Source organism: Heterodontus francisci, unplaced genomic scaffold (assembly GCF_036365525.1).
Source record: "Heterodontus francisci isolate sHetFra1 unplaced genomic scaffold, sHetFra1.hap1 HAP1_SCAFFOLD_1280, whole genome shotgun sequence".
In the NCBI taxonomy this organism is placed as follows: domain Eukaryota; kingdom Metazoa; phylum Chordata; class Chondrichthyes; order Heterodontiformes; family Heterodontidae; genus Heterodontus; species Heterodontus francisci.
Window position 1 is genome coordinate 20,481 of NW_027142025.1, and position 16,174 is coordinate 36,654.

Here is a 16,174-nt window from a genome sequence, read left to right on the forward strand (position 1 = left end):
AGAGGGGGCGGTTAGTGGGGGCGGGGAGTGGGGGCGGTTATTGGGGGCGGGGAGTGGGGGCGGGGAGTGGGGGCGGTTATTGGGGGCGGGGAGTGGGGGCGGGGAGTGGGGACGGTAGGTGGGGACAGGGGGTGCGGGCGGGGGGTGGGGACGGGGAGTGCGGGCGGGGGGTGCGTGCGGGGGGTGCGGGCGGGGGGTGCGGTTGGGGAGTGGGGATGGTGGGTGGGGACGGGGGGTGCGGGCGGGGGGTGGGGACGGGGAGTGGGGACGGTTAGTGGGGACGGTTAGTGGGGACAGTTAGTGGGGACGGTTAGTGGGGGCGGGGAGTGGGGACGGCGGGTGGGGACCGTTACTGGGAACGGTTAGTGGGGGCGGGGAGTGGGGACGGTTATTGGGGGTGGGGAGTGGGGACGGGGGGTGGGGACGGGGGGTGGGGAGGGTGAGTGGGGAGGGTGAGTGGGGAGGGTGAGTGGGGAGGGTGAGTGGGGAGGGTGAGTGGGGAGGGTGAGTGGGGAGGGGGAGAGGGGACGGGGAGTGGGGACGGGGAGAGGGGACGGGGAGAGGGGACGGGGCGTGGGGACGGGGCGTGGGGACGGGGCGTGGGGACGGGGGGTGGGGACGGGGGGTGGGGACGGGGGGGTGGGGACGGGGGGTGCGGACGGGGGGTGCGGACGGGGGGGTGGGGAGGGTGAGTGGGTTGGGTGAGTGGGGAGGGTGAGTGGGGAGGGCGAGTGGGGACGGCGAGTGGGGACGGCGAGTGGGGACGGGGCGTGGGGACGGGGCGTGGGGACGGGGCGTGGGCACGGGGCGTGGGCACGGGGCGTGGGCACGGGGCGTGGGCACGGGGCGTGGGCACGGCGAGTGGGCACGGGGCGTGGGCACGGCGAGTGGGGACGGCGAGTGGGGACGGCGAGTGGGGACGGGGCGTGGGGACGGGGCGTGGGGACGGGGAGTGGGGACGGGGCGTGGGGACGGGGCGTGGGGACGGGGCGTGGGGACGGGGCGTGGGGACGGTGAGTGGCTACGGTGAGTGGCTACGGGGAGTGGGGACGGGGAGTGGGGACGGGGACTGGGGACGGGGACTGGGGACGGGGACTGGGGACGGGGAGTGGGGACGGCGAGTGGGGACGGCGAGTGGGGGCGGCGAGTGGGGGCGGCGAGTGGGGGCGGCTAGTGGGGGCGGCGAGTGGGGACGGGGCGTGGGGACGGGGCGTGGGGACGGGGCGTGGGGACGGGGCGTGGGGACGGGGGGTGGGGACGGGGGGTGGGGACGGGGGGTGGGGACGGGGGGTGGGGACGGTTAGCGGGGACGGTTAGCGGGGACGGCGAGTGGGGACGGCGAGTGGGGACGGGGCATGGGGACGGGGGGTAAGGACGGCGGGTGGGGACGGGGAGTGGGGACTGGGGACGGCGAGTGGGGACGGCGAGTGGGGACGGCGAGTGGCGACGGGGAGTGGCGACGGGGAGTGGGGACGGGGAGTGGGGACGGGGAGTGGGGACGGGGAGTGGGGACGGGGAGTGGGGACGGGGAGTGGGGAAGGGGAGTGGGGAAGGGGAGTGGGGACGGGGAGTGGGGAAGGGGAGTGGGGACGGGGAGTGGGGACGGGGAGTGGGGACGGTTATTGGGGGCGGGGAGTGGGGACGGTTATTGGGGGCGGGGAGTGGGGACGGTTATTGGGGGCGGGGGGTGGGGACGGGGGGTGAGGACGGGGGGGTGGGGACGGGGAGAGGGTACGGGGAGTGGGGACGGGGAGTGGGGACGGTTAGTGGGGACGGTTAGTGGGGACGGTTAGTGGGGACGGTTAGTGGGGACGGTTAGTGGGGACGGGGAGTGGGGTCGGTTAGTGGGGACGGTTAGTGGGGACGGTTAGTGGGGGCGGTTATTGGGGGCGGTGGGTGGGGACGGGGGGTGGGGACGGGGGGTGGGTGCGGGGAGTGGGGACGTTGGGTGGGGACGTTGGGTGGGGACGGGGGGTGGGGACGGGGGGTGGGGACGGGGGGTGGGGACGGTTAGTGGGGGCGGGGAGTGGGGGCGGGGAGTGGGACGGGGAGTGGGGACGTTGGGTGGGGACGTTGGGAGGGGACGGGGTGTGGGGACGGGGGCTGGGGACGGGGGGTGGGGAGTGGGGAGTGGGCAGTGGGGAGTGGGGACGGTGAGTGGGGAGTGGGGAGTGGGGACGACGAGTGGGGACGACGAGTGGGGACGACGAGTGGGGACGACGAGTGGGGACGACGAGTGGGGACGACGAGTGGGGGCGGGGAGTGGGGTCGGTTAGTGGGGTCGGGGAGTGGGGGCGGGGAGTGGGGGCGGGGAGTGGGGGCGGGGAGTGGGGGCGGGGAGTGGGGACGTTGGGTAGGGACGGGGGGTGGGGACGGGGGGTGGGGACGGGTGGTGGGGACGGTGGGTGGGGACGGTGGGTTGGGAGAGGGGAGTGGGGGGTGGGGACGGGGGGTGGGGACAGATGGTGGGGACGGATGGTGGGGACGGATGGTGGGGACGGATGGTGGGGGCGGTTGGTGGGGACGGGGGGTGGGGACGGGTGTGGGGACGGGGGGTGGGGATGGGGAGTGGGGACGGGGAGTGGGGGCGGTTAGTGGGGGCGGGGAGTGGGGGCGGGGAGTGGGGGCGGGGAGTGGGGGCGGGGAGTGGGGGCGGGGAGTGGGGGCGGTGGGTGGGGACGGCGGGAGGTGGGGACGGGGAGTGGGGAGTGGGGACGGTGAGTGGGGACGGTGAGTGGGGACGGCGAGTGGGGACGGCGAGTGGGGACGGTTAGTGTGGGGCAGAGTGGGGACGGGGGGTGGGGACGGTTATTGGGGGCGGGGAGTGGGGAGTGAGGAGTGGGGACGGCGAGTGGGGACGGGGGGAGGGGACGGGGGCTGGGGACGGCGGGTGGGGGCGGCGGGTGGGGGCCGGGGAGTGGGGAGTGGGGAGTGGGGACGGCGGGTGGGGACGGGGGGTGTGGACGGTGAGTGGGGACGGAGAGAGGGGACGGAGAGAGGGGACGGGGGGTGGGGACGGGGGGTGGGGACGGGGGGTGGGGACGGGGGGTGGGGACGGTGGGTGGTGAGGGTGAGTGGGGAGGGAGAGTGGGGAGGGAGAGTGGGGAGGGAGAGTGGGGAGGGAGAGTGGGGAGGGAGAGTGGGGAGGGTGAGTGGGGAGGGTGAGTGGGGAGGGTGAGTGGGGACGGAGGTGGGGACGGGGAGTGAGGACGGGGAGTGGGGGCGGGGAGTGGGGGCGGGGAGTGGGGGCGGGGAGTGGGGGCGGGGAGTGGGGGCGGGGAGTGGGGGCGGGGAGTGGGGACGGTTAGTGAGGTCGCGGTCTGGGGACGGGGAGTGGGGACGGGGAGTGCGGTCGGGGAGTGGGGGCGGGGAGTGGGGGCGGGGAGTGGGGGCGGGGATTGGGGGCGGGGAGCGGGGATGGGGCGCGGGGACGGGGCGCGGGAACGGGGAGTGAATACATTGAGTGGGGAAGGGGGTGGGGACGGGGGGTGGGGACGGGGAGTGGGGAGTGGGGACGGCGAGTGGGGACGGGGCGCGGGGACGGGGCGTGGGGACGGGGGGCGGGGACGGGGGGCGGGGACGGTGAGTGGGGACGGCGAGTGGGGACGGTTAGTGTGGGGCGGAGTGGGGACGGGGGGTGGGGACGGTGAGTGGGGAGTGGGGAGTGGGGACGGCGAGTGGGGACGGGGGGAGGGGACGAGGGGAGGGGACGGGGGGTGGGGACGGCGGGTGGGGGCGGCGGGTGGGGGCCGGGGAGTGGGGAGTGGGGAGTGGGGACGGCGGGTGGGGACGGGGGGTGGGGACGGAGAGTGGGGACGGAGAGTGGGGACGGAGAGAGGGGACGGAGAGAGGGGACGGAGAGAGGGGACGGAGAGAGGGGACGGAGGGAGGGGACGGGGGGTGGGGACGGGGGGTGGGGACGGGGGGTGGGGACGGGGGGTGGGGACGGGGGGTGGGGACGGGGGGTGGGGACGGGGAGTGGGGACGGGGGGTGGGGACGGGGGGTGGGGACGGGGGGTGGGGACGGGGAGTGGGGACGGGGCGTGGGGACGGGGCGTGGGGACGGGGCGTGGGGACGGCGGGTGGGGACGGCGGGTGGGGACGGGGGTGGGGACGGTGGGTGGGGAGGGTGGGTGGGGAGGGTGAGTGGGGAGGGTGAGTGGGGACGGTTAGTGTGGGGCGGAGTGGGGACGGGGGGTGGGGACGGTGAGTGGGGAGTGGGGAGTGGGGATGGCGAGTGGGGACGGGGGGAGGGGACGAGGGGAGGGGACGGGGGGTGGGGACGGCGGGTGGGGGCGGGGGGAGGGGACGAGGGGAGGGGACAAGGGGAGGGGACGGGGGGTGGGGACGGCGGGTGGGGGCCGGGGAGTGGGGAGTGGGGAGTGGGGACGGCGGGTGGGGTCGGGGGGTGGGGACGGAGAGTGGGGACGGAGAGTGGGGACGGAGAGTGGGGACGGAGAGAGGGGACGGAGAGAGGGGACGGAGAGAGGGGACGGAGAGAGGCGACGGAGAGAGGGGACGGAGAGAGGGGACGGAGAGAGGGGACGGAGAGAGGGGACGGGGGGTGGGGACGGGGGGTGGGGACGGGGGGTGGGGACGGGGGGTGGGGACGGGGCGTGGGGACGGGGCGTGGGGACGGCGGGTGGGGACGGCGGGTGGGGACGGCGGGTGGGGACGGCGGGGTGGGGACGGGGGGTGGGGACGGGGGGTGGGGACGGTGGGTGGGGACGGTGGGTGGGGACGGAGGGTGGGGAGGGTGAGTGGGGACGGAGAGTGGGGACGGAGAGAGGGGACGGAGGGAGGGGACGGAGGGAGGGGACGGAGGGAGGGGACGGAGGGAGGGGACGGGGGGTGGGGACGGGGGGTGGGGACGGGGGGTGGGGACGGGGAGTGGGGACGGGGAGTGGGGACGGGGGGTGGGGACGGGGGGTGGGGACGGGGGGTGGGGACGGGGGGTGGGGACGGTGGGTGGGGACGGTGAGTGGGGAGGGTGAGTGGGGACGGTGAGTGGGGACGGTTAGTGTGGGGCGGAGTGGGGACGGGGGGTGGGGACGGTGAGTGGGGAGTGGGGAGTGGGGACGGCGAGTGGGGACGGGGGGAGGGGACGAGGGGAGGGGACGGGGGTTGGGGACGGCGGGTGGGGTCGGGGGGAGGGGACGAGGGGAGGGGACGAGGGGAGGGGACGGGGGGTGGGGACGGCGGGTGGGGGCGGCGGGTGGGGGCCGGGGAGTGGGGAGTGGGGAGTGGGGACGGCGGGTGGGGACGGGGGGTGGGGACGGAGAGTGGGGACGGAGAGTGGGGACGGAGAGTGGGGACGGAGAGAGGGGACGGAGAGAGGGGACGGAGAGAGGGGACGGAGAGAGGGGACGGAGAGAGGCGACGGAGAGAGGGGACGGAGAGAGGGGACGGAGAGAGGGGACGGGGGGTGGGGACGGGGGGTGGGGACGGGGCGTGGGGACGGGGCGTGGGGACGGGGCGTGGGGACGGCGGGTGGGGACGGCGGGTGGGGACGGGGGGTGGGGACGGAGGGTGGGGAGGGTGAGTGGGGAGGGTGAGTGGGGAGGGTGAGTGGGGAGGGTGAGTGGGGATGGAGGTGGGAACGGGGAGTGAGGACGGGGAGTGGGGACGGGGAGTGGGGGCGGGGAGTGGGGGCGGGGAGTGGGGGCGGGGAGTGGGGGCGGGGAGTGGGGGCGGGGAGTGGGGGCGGGGAGTGGGGGCGGGGAGTGGGGGCGGGGAGTGAGGTCGGGGAGTGGGGGCGGGGAGTGGGGACGGGGAGTGGGGGCGGGGAGTGAGGTCGGGGAGTGGGGACGGGGAGTGGGGACGGGGAGTGGGGTCGGGGAGTGGGGGCGGCGGGTGGGGACGGCGGGTGGGGACGTCGGGTGGGGACGGGGGGTGGGGACGGGGGGTGGGGACGGGGGGTGGGGACGGCGGGTGGGGGCGGGGAGTGGGGGAGGGGAGTGGGGGCGGGGAGTGGGGGCGGGGAGCGGGGGCGGGGAGCGGGGGCGGGGAGCGGGGAGCGGGGGCGGGGAGCGGGGGCGGGGAGCGGGGGCGGGGCGCGGGGACGGGGAGTGGCTACATTGAGTGGGGACGGGGAGTTGTGACGGGGAGTGGGGACGGGAAGTGGGGAGTGGGGACGGCGAGTGGGGACGGGGCGCGGGAACGGGGGGCGGGGACGGGGGGCGGGGACGGTGGGCGGGGATGGAGAGCCGGGACGGAGAGCCGGGACGGAGAGAGGGGACGGAGAGAGGGGACGGAGAGAGGGGACGGAGAGTGGGGACGGAGAGTGGGGAGGGTGGGGACGGTGGGTGGGGACGGTGGGTGGGGACGGGGAGTGGGGACGGGGAGTGGGGACGGGGCGTGGGGACGGGGCGTGGGGACGGCGGGTGGGGACGGGGAGTGGGGATGGTTAGTGGGGGCGGGGAGTGTGGACGGTTATTGCGGGCGGGGAGTGGGGACGGTTAGTGGAGGCGGGGGGTGGGGACGGGGAGAGTAGTGAGTGGGGGCGGGGAGTGGGGGCGGGGAGTGGGGACGGGGAGTGGGGAGTGTGGAGTGTGGAGTGGGGCGCGGGGACGGTGCGCGGGGATGGGCAGCGGAGACGGGGGTTGGGGACGGGGGTTGGGGACGGGGGTTGGGGACGGGGGTTGGGGACGGCGGGTGGGGATGGCGGGTGGGGACGGCGGGTGGGGACGGGGGGTGGGGACGGGGGGTGGGGACGGCGGGTGGGGACGGCGGGTGGGGACGGGGAGTGGGGACGGGGAGTGGGGACGGGGAGTGGGGGCGGGGAGTGGGGACGGTTAGTGGGGGCGGGGAGTGGGGACGGTTACTGGGGGCGGGGAGTGGGGAATGAAGACGGGGAGAGTGGGGAGTGGGGACGGTGGGTGGGGAGAGTGGGGAGTGGGGACGGTGGGTGGGGAGAGTGGGGAGTGGGGACGGTGGGTGGGGACGGTGGGTGGGGACGGTGGGTGGGGGCGGGGGGTGGGGGCGGCGGGTGGGGGCGGGGAGTGGGGAGTGGGGAGTGGGGAGTGGGGACGGCGGGTGGGGACGGCGGGTGGGGACGATGAGTGGGGACGGAGAGTGGGGACGGAGAGTGGGGACGGAGAGTGGGGACGGAGAGTGGGGACGGAGGGAGGGAACGGGGGGACGGGACGGGGGAGGGGACGGGGGAGGGGACGGGGGAGGGGACGGGGGGAGGGGACGGGGGGAGTGGACGGGGGGTGGGGACGGGGGGTGGGGACGGGGGGAGGGGACGGGGGAGGGGACGGGGGGTGGGGACGGGGAGTGGGGACGGGGAGTGGGGACGGGGAGTGGATACGGGGAGTGGGGACGGGGCGTGGGGACGGGGCGTGGGGACGGGGCGTGGGGACGGGGCGTGGGGACGGGGAGTGGGGACGGGGAGTGGGGACGGGGAGTGGGGACGGGGAGAGTGGGGAGTGGGGAGAGTGGGGAGTGGGGACGGTGGGTGTGGACGGGGGGTGGGGACGGGGGGTGGGGACGGGGGGTGGGGACGGGGGGTGGGGGCGGGGAGTGGGGAGTGGGGACGGCGGGTGGGGACGGGGGGTGGGGACGGGGGGTGGGGACGGGGGGTGGGGACGGTGGGTGGGGACGGTGGGTGGGGACGGAGGGTGGGGAGGGTGAGTGGGGAGGGTGAGTGGGGAGGGTGAGTGGGGAGGGTGAGTGGGGACGGATGTGGGAACGGTGAGTGGGACGGTGAGTGGGAACGGTGAGTGGGAACTGTGAGCGGGGACGGGGAGTGGGGACGGGGAGTGGGGACGGGGAGTGGGGACGGTTAGTGAGGTCGGGGAGTGGGGACGGTTAGTGAGGTCGGGGACGGGGAGTGGGGACGGGGCGTGGGGACGGGGCGTGGCGACGGGGCGTGGGGACGGGGCGTGGGGACGGCGAGTGGGGACGGGGCGTGGGGACGGGGCGTGGGGACGGGGCGTGGGGACGGGGCGTGGGGACGGGGCGTGGGGACGGGGCGTGGGGACGGGGCGTGGGGACGGGGAGTGGGGACGGGGCGTGGGGACGGGGCGTGGGGACGGGGCGTGGGGACGGGGCGTGGGGACGGCGAGTGGGGACGGGGAGTGGGGGCGGGGAGTGGGGACGGGGAGTGCGGACGGGGAGTGCGGACGGGGAGTGCGGACGGGGAGTGGGGACGGGGAGTGGGGACGGTTAGTGGGGACGGTTAGTGGGGGCGGGGAGTGGGGGCGGTGAGTGGGGGCGGGGAGTGGGGGCGGTTAGTGGGGCCGGGGGGTGGGGGCGGGGGGTGGGGACGGGGAGAGTGGGGAGTGGGGACGGTGGGTGGGGACGGTGGGTGGGGACGGGGAGTGGGGGCGGGGAGTGGGGGCGGGGAAGTGGGGGCGGGGAGTGGGGACGGGGAGTGGGGACGGGGAGTGGGGCGCGGGGAGTGGGGCGCGGGGAGTGGGGCGCGGGGACGGTGCGCGGGGACGGTGCGCGGGGACGGTGCGCGGGGACGGGGAGCGAGGACGGGGAGCGGGGACGGGGAGCGGGGACGGGGAGCGGGTACGGGGCGCGGGGACGGGGCGCGGGGACGGAGAGCGGGGACGGTGAGCGGGGACGGTGAGCGGGGACGGTGAGCGGGGACGGTGTGCGGGGACGGTGTGCGGGGACGGAGACTGGGGACGGAGAGTGGGGACGGAGAGTGGGGACGGAGACTGGGGACGGAGAGTGGGGACGGAGAGTGGGGACGGAGAGTGGGGACGGAGAGTGGCTACGGGGAGTGGGGACGGAGAGTGGGGACGGAGAGTGGGGACGGAGAGTGGGGACGGAGAGTGGGGACGGAGAGTGGGGACGGAGAGTGGGGACGGTGAGTGGGGACGGGGAGTGGGGACGGGGAGTGGGGACGGGGAGTGGGGACGGTTAGTGGGGGCGGGGAGTGGGGACGGTTATTGCGGGCGGGGAGTGGGGACGGTTAGTGGGGGCGGGGGGTGGGGACGGGGAGAGTAGGGAGTGGGGACGGTGGGTGGGGACGGGGAGTGGGGGCGGGGAGTGGGGACGGGGAGTGGGGAGTGTGGAGTGTGGAGTGGGGCGCAGGGACGGTGCGCGGGGATGGGCAGCGGGGACGGGGGTTGGGGACGGGGGTTGGGGACGGGGGGTGGGGACGGGGGGTGGGGACGGGGGGTGGGGACGGGGGGTGGGGACGGCGGGTGGGGACGGGGAGTGGGGACGGGGAGTGGGGACGGGGAGTGGGGACGGTTAGTGGGGACGGTTAGTGGGGGCGGGGAGTGGGGACGGTTATTGGGGGCGGGGAGTGGGGAGTGGGGACGGGGAGAGTGGGGAGTGGGGACGGTGGGTGGGGAGAGTGGGGAGTGGGGACGGTGGGTGGGGACGGTGGGTGGGGACGGGGGGTGGGGGCGGCGGGTGGGGGCGGGGAGTGGGGAGTGGGGAGTGGGGACGGCGGGTGGGGACGGGGGGTGGGGACGATGAGTGGGGACGGAGAGTGGGGACGGAGAGTGGGGACGGAGGGAGGGAACGGGGGGAGGGGACGGGGGAGGGGACGGGTGAGGGGACGGGTGAGGGGACGGGGAGGGGACGGGGGGAGGGGACGGGGGGAGGGGACGGGGGGTGGGGACGGGGGGTGGGGACGGGGTGTGGGGACGGGGAGTGGGGACGGGGAGTGGGGACGGGGAGTGGATACGGGGAGTGGATACGGGGAGTGGGGACGGGGAGTGGGGACGGGGAGTGGGGACGGGGAGTGGATACGGGGAGTGGGGACGGGGCGTGGGGACGGGGCGTGGGGACGGGGCGTGGGGACGGGGCGTGGGGACGGGGGGTGGGGACGGGGAGTGGGGACGGGGAGTGGGGTCGGGGAGTGGGGTCGGGGAGTGGGGACGGGGAGAGTGGGGAGTGGGGAGAGTGGGGAGTGGGGAGAGGGGACGGGGAGTGGGGGCGGGGAGTGGGGACGGGAAGTGGGGACGGGAAGTGGGGACGGGGAGTGGGGACGGGGAGTGGGGACGGGGAGTGGAAACGGGGAGTGGGGACGGTTATTGGGGGCGGGGAGTGGGGACGGTTAGTGGGGACGGGGCGTGGGGACGGGGCGTGGGGACGGGGAGTGGGGACGGGGCGTGGGGACGGGGCGTGGGGACGGGGCGTGGGGACGGCGAGTGGGGACGGCGAGTGGGGACGGCGAGTGGGGACGGGGAGTGGGGTCGGGGAGTGGGGACGGGGAGTGGGGTCGGGGAGTGGGGACGGGGAGTGGGGACGGGGAGTGCGGACGGAGAGTGCGGACGGAGAGTGCGGACGGGGAGTGCGGACGGGGAGTGCGGACGGGGAGTGGGGACGGGGAGTGGGGACGGTTAGTGGGGACGGTTAGTGGGGGCGGGGAGTGGGGGCGGTGAGTGGGGGCGGGGAGTGGGGGCGGTTAGTGGGGCCGGGGGGTGGGGGCGGGGGGTGGGGACGGGGAGAGTGGGGAGTGGGGACGGTGGGTGGGGACGGTGGGTGGGGACGGGGAGTGGGGGCGGGGAGTGGGGGCGGGGAGTGGGGGCGGGGAGTGGGGGCGGGGAGTGGGGGCGGGGAGTGTGGGCGGGGAGTGTGGGCGGGGAGTGGGGACGGGGAGTGGGGACGGGGAGTGGGGAGTGGGGCGCGGGGAGTGGGGCGCGGGGAGTGGGGCGCGGGGACGGTGCGCGGGGACGGGGAGCGGGGACGGGGAGCGGGGACGGGGAGCGGGGACGGGGAGCGGGGACGGGGAGCGGGGACGGGGCGCGGGGACGGAGAGCGGGGACGGAGAGCGGGGACGGTGAGCGGGGACGGTGAGCGGGGACGGTGTGCGGGGACGGTGTGCGGGGACGGAGAGTGGGGACGGAGAGTGGGGACGGAGAGTGGGGACGGAGAGTGGGGACGGAGACTGGGGACGGAGAGTGGGGACGGAGAGTGGGGACGGAGAGTGGCTACGGGGAGTGGGGACGGAGAGTGGGGACGGAGAGTGGGGACGGAGAGTGGGGACGGTGAGTGGGGACGGGGAGTGGGGACGGGGAGTGGGGACGGGGAGTGGGGACGGGGAGTGGGGACGGTTAGTGGGGGCGGGGAGTGGGGACGGTTATTGCGGGCGGGGAGTGGGGACGGTTAGTGGGGGCGGGGGGTGGGGACGGGGAGAGTAGGGAGTGGGGACGGTGGGTGGGGACAGGGAGTGGGGGCGGGGAGTGGGGACGGGGAGTGGGGAGTGTGGAGTGTGGAGTGGGGCGCAGGGACGGTGCGCGGGGACGGGGGTTGGGGACGGGGGTTGGGGACGGGGGGTGGGGACGGGGGGTGGGGACGGCGGGTGGGGACGGCGGGTGGGGACGGCGGGTGGGGACGGCGGGTGGGGACGGGGAGTGGGGACGGGGAGTGGGGACGGGGAGTGGGGACGGTTAGTGGGGATGGTTAGTGGGGGCGGGGAGTGGGGACGGTTATTGGGGGCGGGGAGTGGGGAGTGGGGACGGAGAGAGTGGGGAGTGGGGACGGTGGGTGGGGAGAGTGGGGAGTGGGGACGGTGGGTGGGGACGGTGGGTGGGGACGGGGGGTGGGGGCGGAGGGTGGGGGCGGCGGGTGGGGGCGGGGAGTGGGGAGTGGGGAGTGGGGAGTGGGGACGGCGGGTGGGGACGGGGGGTGGGGACGATGAGTGGGGACGGAGAGTGGGGACGGAGAGTGGGGACGGAGAGTGGGGACGGAGAGTGGGGACGGAGAGTGGGGACGGAGGGAGGGAACGGGGGGAGGGGACGGGGGAGGGGACGGGTGAGGGGACGGGGGAGGGGACGGGGGAGGGGACGGGGGAGGGGACGGGGGGAGGGGACGGGGGGAGGGGACGGGGGGTGGGGACGGGGGGTGGGGACGGGGGGTGGGGACGGGGAGTGGGGACGGGGAGTGGGGACGGGGAGTGGGGACGGGGAGTGGATACGGGGAGTGGATACGGGTAGTGGGGACGGGGAGTGGGGACGGGGAGTGGATACGGGGAGTGGGGACGGGGCGTGGGGACGGGGCGTGGGGACGGGGCGTGGGGACGGGGGGTGGGGACGGGGGGTGGGGACGGGGGGTGGGGACGGGGGGTGGGGACGGGGAGTGGGGACGGGGAGTGGGGACGGGGAGTGGGGACGGGGAGAGTGGGGAGTGGGGAGAGTGGGGAGTGGGGAGAGTGGGGAGTGGGGAGAGTGGGGAGTGGGGACGGTGGGTGGGGACGGGGGGTGGTGACGGGGGGTGGGGAAGGGGGGTGGGGAAGGGGTGTGGGGAAGGGGGGTGGGGACGGGGGGTGGGGGCGGGGAGTGGGGAGTGGGGACGGCGGGTGGGGACGGGGGGTGGGGACGGGGGGTGGGGACGGGGGGTGGGGACGGGGGGTGGGGACGGTGGGTGGGGACGGAGGGTGGGGAGGGTGAGTGGGGAGGGTGAGTTTGGAGGGTGAGTGGGGAGGGTGAGTGGGGAGGGTGAGTGGGGAGGGTGAGTGGGGAGGGTGAGTGGGGACGGAGGTGGGAACGGTGAGTGGGAACGGTGAGTGGGAACGGTGAGTGGGGACGGGGAGTGGGGACGGTTAGTGAGGTCGGGGAGTGGGGACGGTTAGTGAGGTCGGGGACGGGGAGTGGGGACGGGGCGTGGGGACGGCGGGTGGGGACGGCGGGTGGGGGCGGGGAGTGGGGAGTGGGGAGTGGGGACGGTGGGTGGGGACGGTGGGTGGGGACGGAGGGTGGGGAGGGTGAGTGGGGAGGGTGAGTGGGGAGGGTGAGTGGGGAGGGTGAGTGGGGAGGGTGAGTGGGGAGGGTGAGTGGGGAGGGTGAGTGGGGAGGGTGAGTGGGGACGGAGGTGGGAACGGTGAGTGGGAATGGTGAGTGGGAACGGGGAGTGGGAACGGGGAGTGGGAACGGGGAGTGGGGACGGGGAGTGGGGACGGGGAGTGGGGACGGGGAGTGGGGACGGGGAGTGAGGTCGGGGAGTGGGGACGGTTAGTGAGGTCGGGGACGGGGAGTGGGGACGGGGCGTGGGGACGGGGCGTGGGGACGGGGAGTGGGGACGGGGCGTGGGGACGGTGAGTGGGGAGGGCGAGTGGGGACGGGGCGTGGGGACGGGGCGTGGGGACGGGGCGTGGGGACGGGGCGTGGAGACGGGGCGTGGGGACGGGGCGTGGGGACGGGTAGTGGGGTCGGGGAGTGGGGTCGGGGAGTGGGGTCGGGGAGTGGGGTCGGGGAGTGGGGTCGGGGAGAGGGGACGGGGAGAGGGGACGGGGAGTGGGGACGGGGAGTGGGGACGGGGAGTGGGGACGGGGAGTGGGGACGGGGAGTGGGGACGGTTATTGGGGGCGGGGAGTGGGGACGGTTAGTGGGGACGGTTAGTGGGGGCGGGGGGTGGGGACGGGGAGAGTGGGGAGTGGGGACGGTGGGTGGGGACGGGGAGTGGGGGCGGGGAGTGGGGACGGGGAGTGGGGAGTGGGGAGTGGGGAGTGGGGCGCGGGGACTATGCCCGGGGACGGTGCGCGGGGACGGTGCGCGGGGACGGTGCGCGGGGACGGTGCGCAGGGACGGTGCGCAGGGACGGGGAGCGGGGACGGGGAGCGGGGACGGGGAGCGGGGACGGGGAGCGGGGACGGAGAGCGGGGACGGAGAGTGGGGACGGTTAGTGAGGTCGGGGACGGGGAGTGGGGACGGGGCGTGGGGACGATGAGTGGGGACGGGGCGTGGGGACGGCGAGTGGGGACGGGGCGTGGGGACGGTGGCGTGGGGACGGTGGCGTGGGGACGGGGCGTGGGGACGGGGCGTGGGTCGGGGCGTGGGGACGGGGCGTGGGGACGGGGAGTGGGGACGGGGAGTGGGGTCGGGGAGTGGGGTCGGGGAGTGGGGTCGGGGAGTGGGGTCGGGGAGTGGGGTCGGGGAGTGGGGTCGGGGAGTGGGGTCGGGGAGTGGGGTCGGGGAGTGGGGTCGGGGAGTGGGGTCGGGGAGAGGGGACGGGGAGAGGGGACGGGGAGAGGGGACGGGGAGAGGGGACGGGGAGTGGGGACGGGGAGTGGGGACGGGAAGTGGGGACGGGGAGTGGGGACGGGGAGTGGGGACGGGGAGTGGGGACGGGGAGTGGGGACGGGGAGTGGAAATGGGGAGTGGGGACGGTTATTGGGGGCGGGGAGTGGGGACGGTTAGTGGGGACGGTTAGTGGGGGCGGGGGGTGGGGACGGGGAGAGTGGGGAGTGGGGACGGTGGGTGGGGACGGGGAGTGGGGGCGGGGAGTGGGGACGGGGAGTGGGGAGTGGGGAGTGGGGCGCGGGGACGGTGCCCGGGGACGGTGCGCGGGGACGGTGCGCGGGGACGGTGCACGGGGACGGTGTGCGGGGACGGTGCGCGGGGACGGGGAGCGGGGACGGGGAGCGGGGACGGGGAGCGGCGACGGGGAGCGGGGACGGAGAGCGGGGACGGAGAGCGGGGACGGTGAGCGGGGACGGTGTGAGGGGACGGAGAGTGGGGACGGAGAGTGGGGACGGAGAGTGGGGACGGTGAGTGGGGACGGGGTGTGGGGACGGGGAGTGGCTACGGGGAGTGGGGACGGGGAGTGGGGACGGGGAGTGGGGACGGGGAGTGGGGACGGGGAGTGGGAAGGGGGTTGGGGAAGGGGGTTGGGGAAGGGGGTTGGGGAAGGGGGTTGGGGACGGGGGTTGGGGACGGGGGTTGGGGACGGGGGTTGGGGACGGGGTTGGGGACGGCGGGTGGGGACGGCGGGTGGGGACGGGGAGTGGGGACGGGGAGTGGGGACGGAGAGTGGGGACGGAGAGTGGGGACGGAGAGTGGGGACGGAGAGTGGGGACGGAGGGAGGGGACGAAGGGAGGGGACGAAGGGAGGGGACGGGGGGAGGGGACGGGGGGAGGGGACGGGGGGAGGGGACGGGGGGTGGGGACGGGGGGTGGGGACGGTGAGTGGGGACGGTGAGTGGGGACGGTGAGTGGGGACGGTGAGTGGGGACGGGGCGTGGGGACGGGGAGTGGGGACGGGGAGTGGGGACGGGGAGTGGGGAAGGGGAGTGGGGACAGGGAGTGGGGACAGGGAGTGCGGAAGGGGGTTGGGGAAGGGGGTTGGGGAAGGGGGTTGGGGAAGGGGGTTGGGGAAGTGGGGTGGGGACGGGGGTTGGGGACGGGGGTTGGGGACGGGGGTTGGGGACGGGGGTTGGGGACGGGTGTTGGGGACGGGGGTTGGGGACGGTGAGTGGGGACGGTGAGTGGGGACGGGGAGTGGGGACGGTGAGTGGGGACGGGGAGTGGGGACGGGGAGTGGGGACGGTGAGTGGGGACGGGGAGTGGGGACGGGGAGTGGGGACGGGGAGTGGGGACGGGGAGTGCGGAAGGGGGTTGGGGAAGGGGGTTGGGGAAGTGGGGTGGGGAAGTGGGGTGGGGACGGGGGTTGGGGACGGGGGTTGGGGACGGGGGTTGGGGATGGGGGTTGGGGACAGGGGTTGGGGACGGGGGTTGGGGACGGTTATTGGGGGTGGGGGTTGGGGACGGGGGGTGGGGACGGGGGGGTGGGGACGGGGGTGTGGGGACGGGGGTGTGGGGACGGGGAGTGGGGATGGGGAGTGGGGACGGGGAGTGGGGACGGTTAGTGGGGACGGGGAGTGGGGACGGGGAGTGGGGACGGTTAGTGGGGACGGTTAGTGGGGACGGTTAGTGGGGGCGGTTAGTGGGGGCGGTTAGTGGGGGCGGTTAGTGGGGGCGGTTAGTGGGGGCGGTGGGTGGGGATGGGGGGTGGGGACGGGGGGTGGGGGCGGGGAGTGGGGAGTGGGGACGGTTAGTGGGGACGGTTAGTGGGGGCGGGGAGTGGGGGCGGGGAGTGGGGGCGGGGAGTGGGGGCGGGGAGTGGGGGCGGGGACGAGGGGTGGGGACGGGGAGTGGGGAGTGGGGAGTGGGGACGGTGAGTGGGGAGTGGGGAGTGGGGACGACGAGTGGGGTCGGTTAGTGGGGGCGGGGAGTGGGGGCGGGGAGTGGGGACGTTGGGTGAGGACGGGGGGTGGGGACGGGTGGTGGGGACGGTGGGTGGGGACGGTGGGTGGGGAGAGGGGAGTGGGGGGAGGGGACGGGGGGTGGGGACGGGGGGTGGGGACGGGGGGTGGGGACGGATGGTGGGGACGGATGGTGGGGACGGATGGTGGGGGCGGTTAGTGGGGGCGGGGGGTGGGGGCGGGGGGTGGGGACGGGGAGTGGGGGCGGTTAGAGGGGGAGGG

The 16,174-nt window shown here is 76.6% G+C and overlaps 1 protein-coding gene across 1 annotated transcript; it reads right to left on the bottom strand.

The window, feature by feature from the left end:
- Positions 1 to 5,004: 5,004 nt before the first annotated feature.
- On the bottom strand, positions 5,005 to 15,479 carry LOC137366316 (tumor necrosis factor ligand superfamily member 6-like; the record flags this gene model as incomplete). The annotated part of the gene is made up of 2 exons (XM_068028213.1): positions 5,005 to 5,049; positions 15,432 to 15,479. Coding segments are annotated over 2 exons (93 nt in total), but the record flags the coding sequence as incomplete, so codon positions are not given.
- Positions 15,480 to 16,174: the final 695 nt, after the last annotated feature.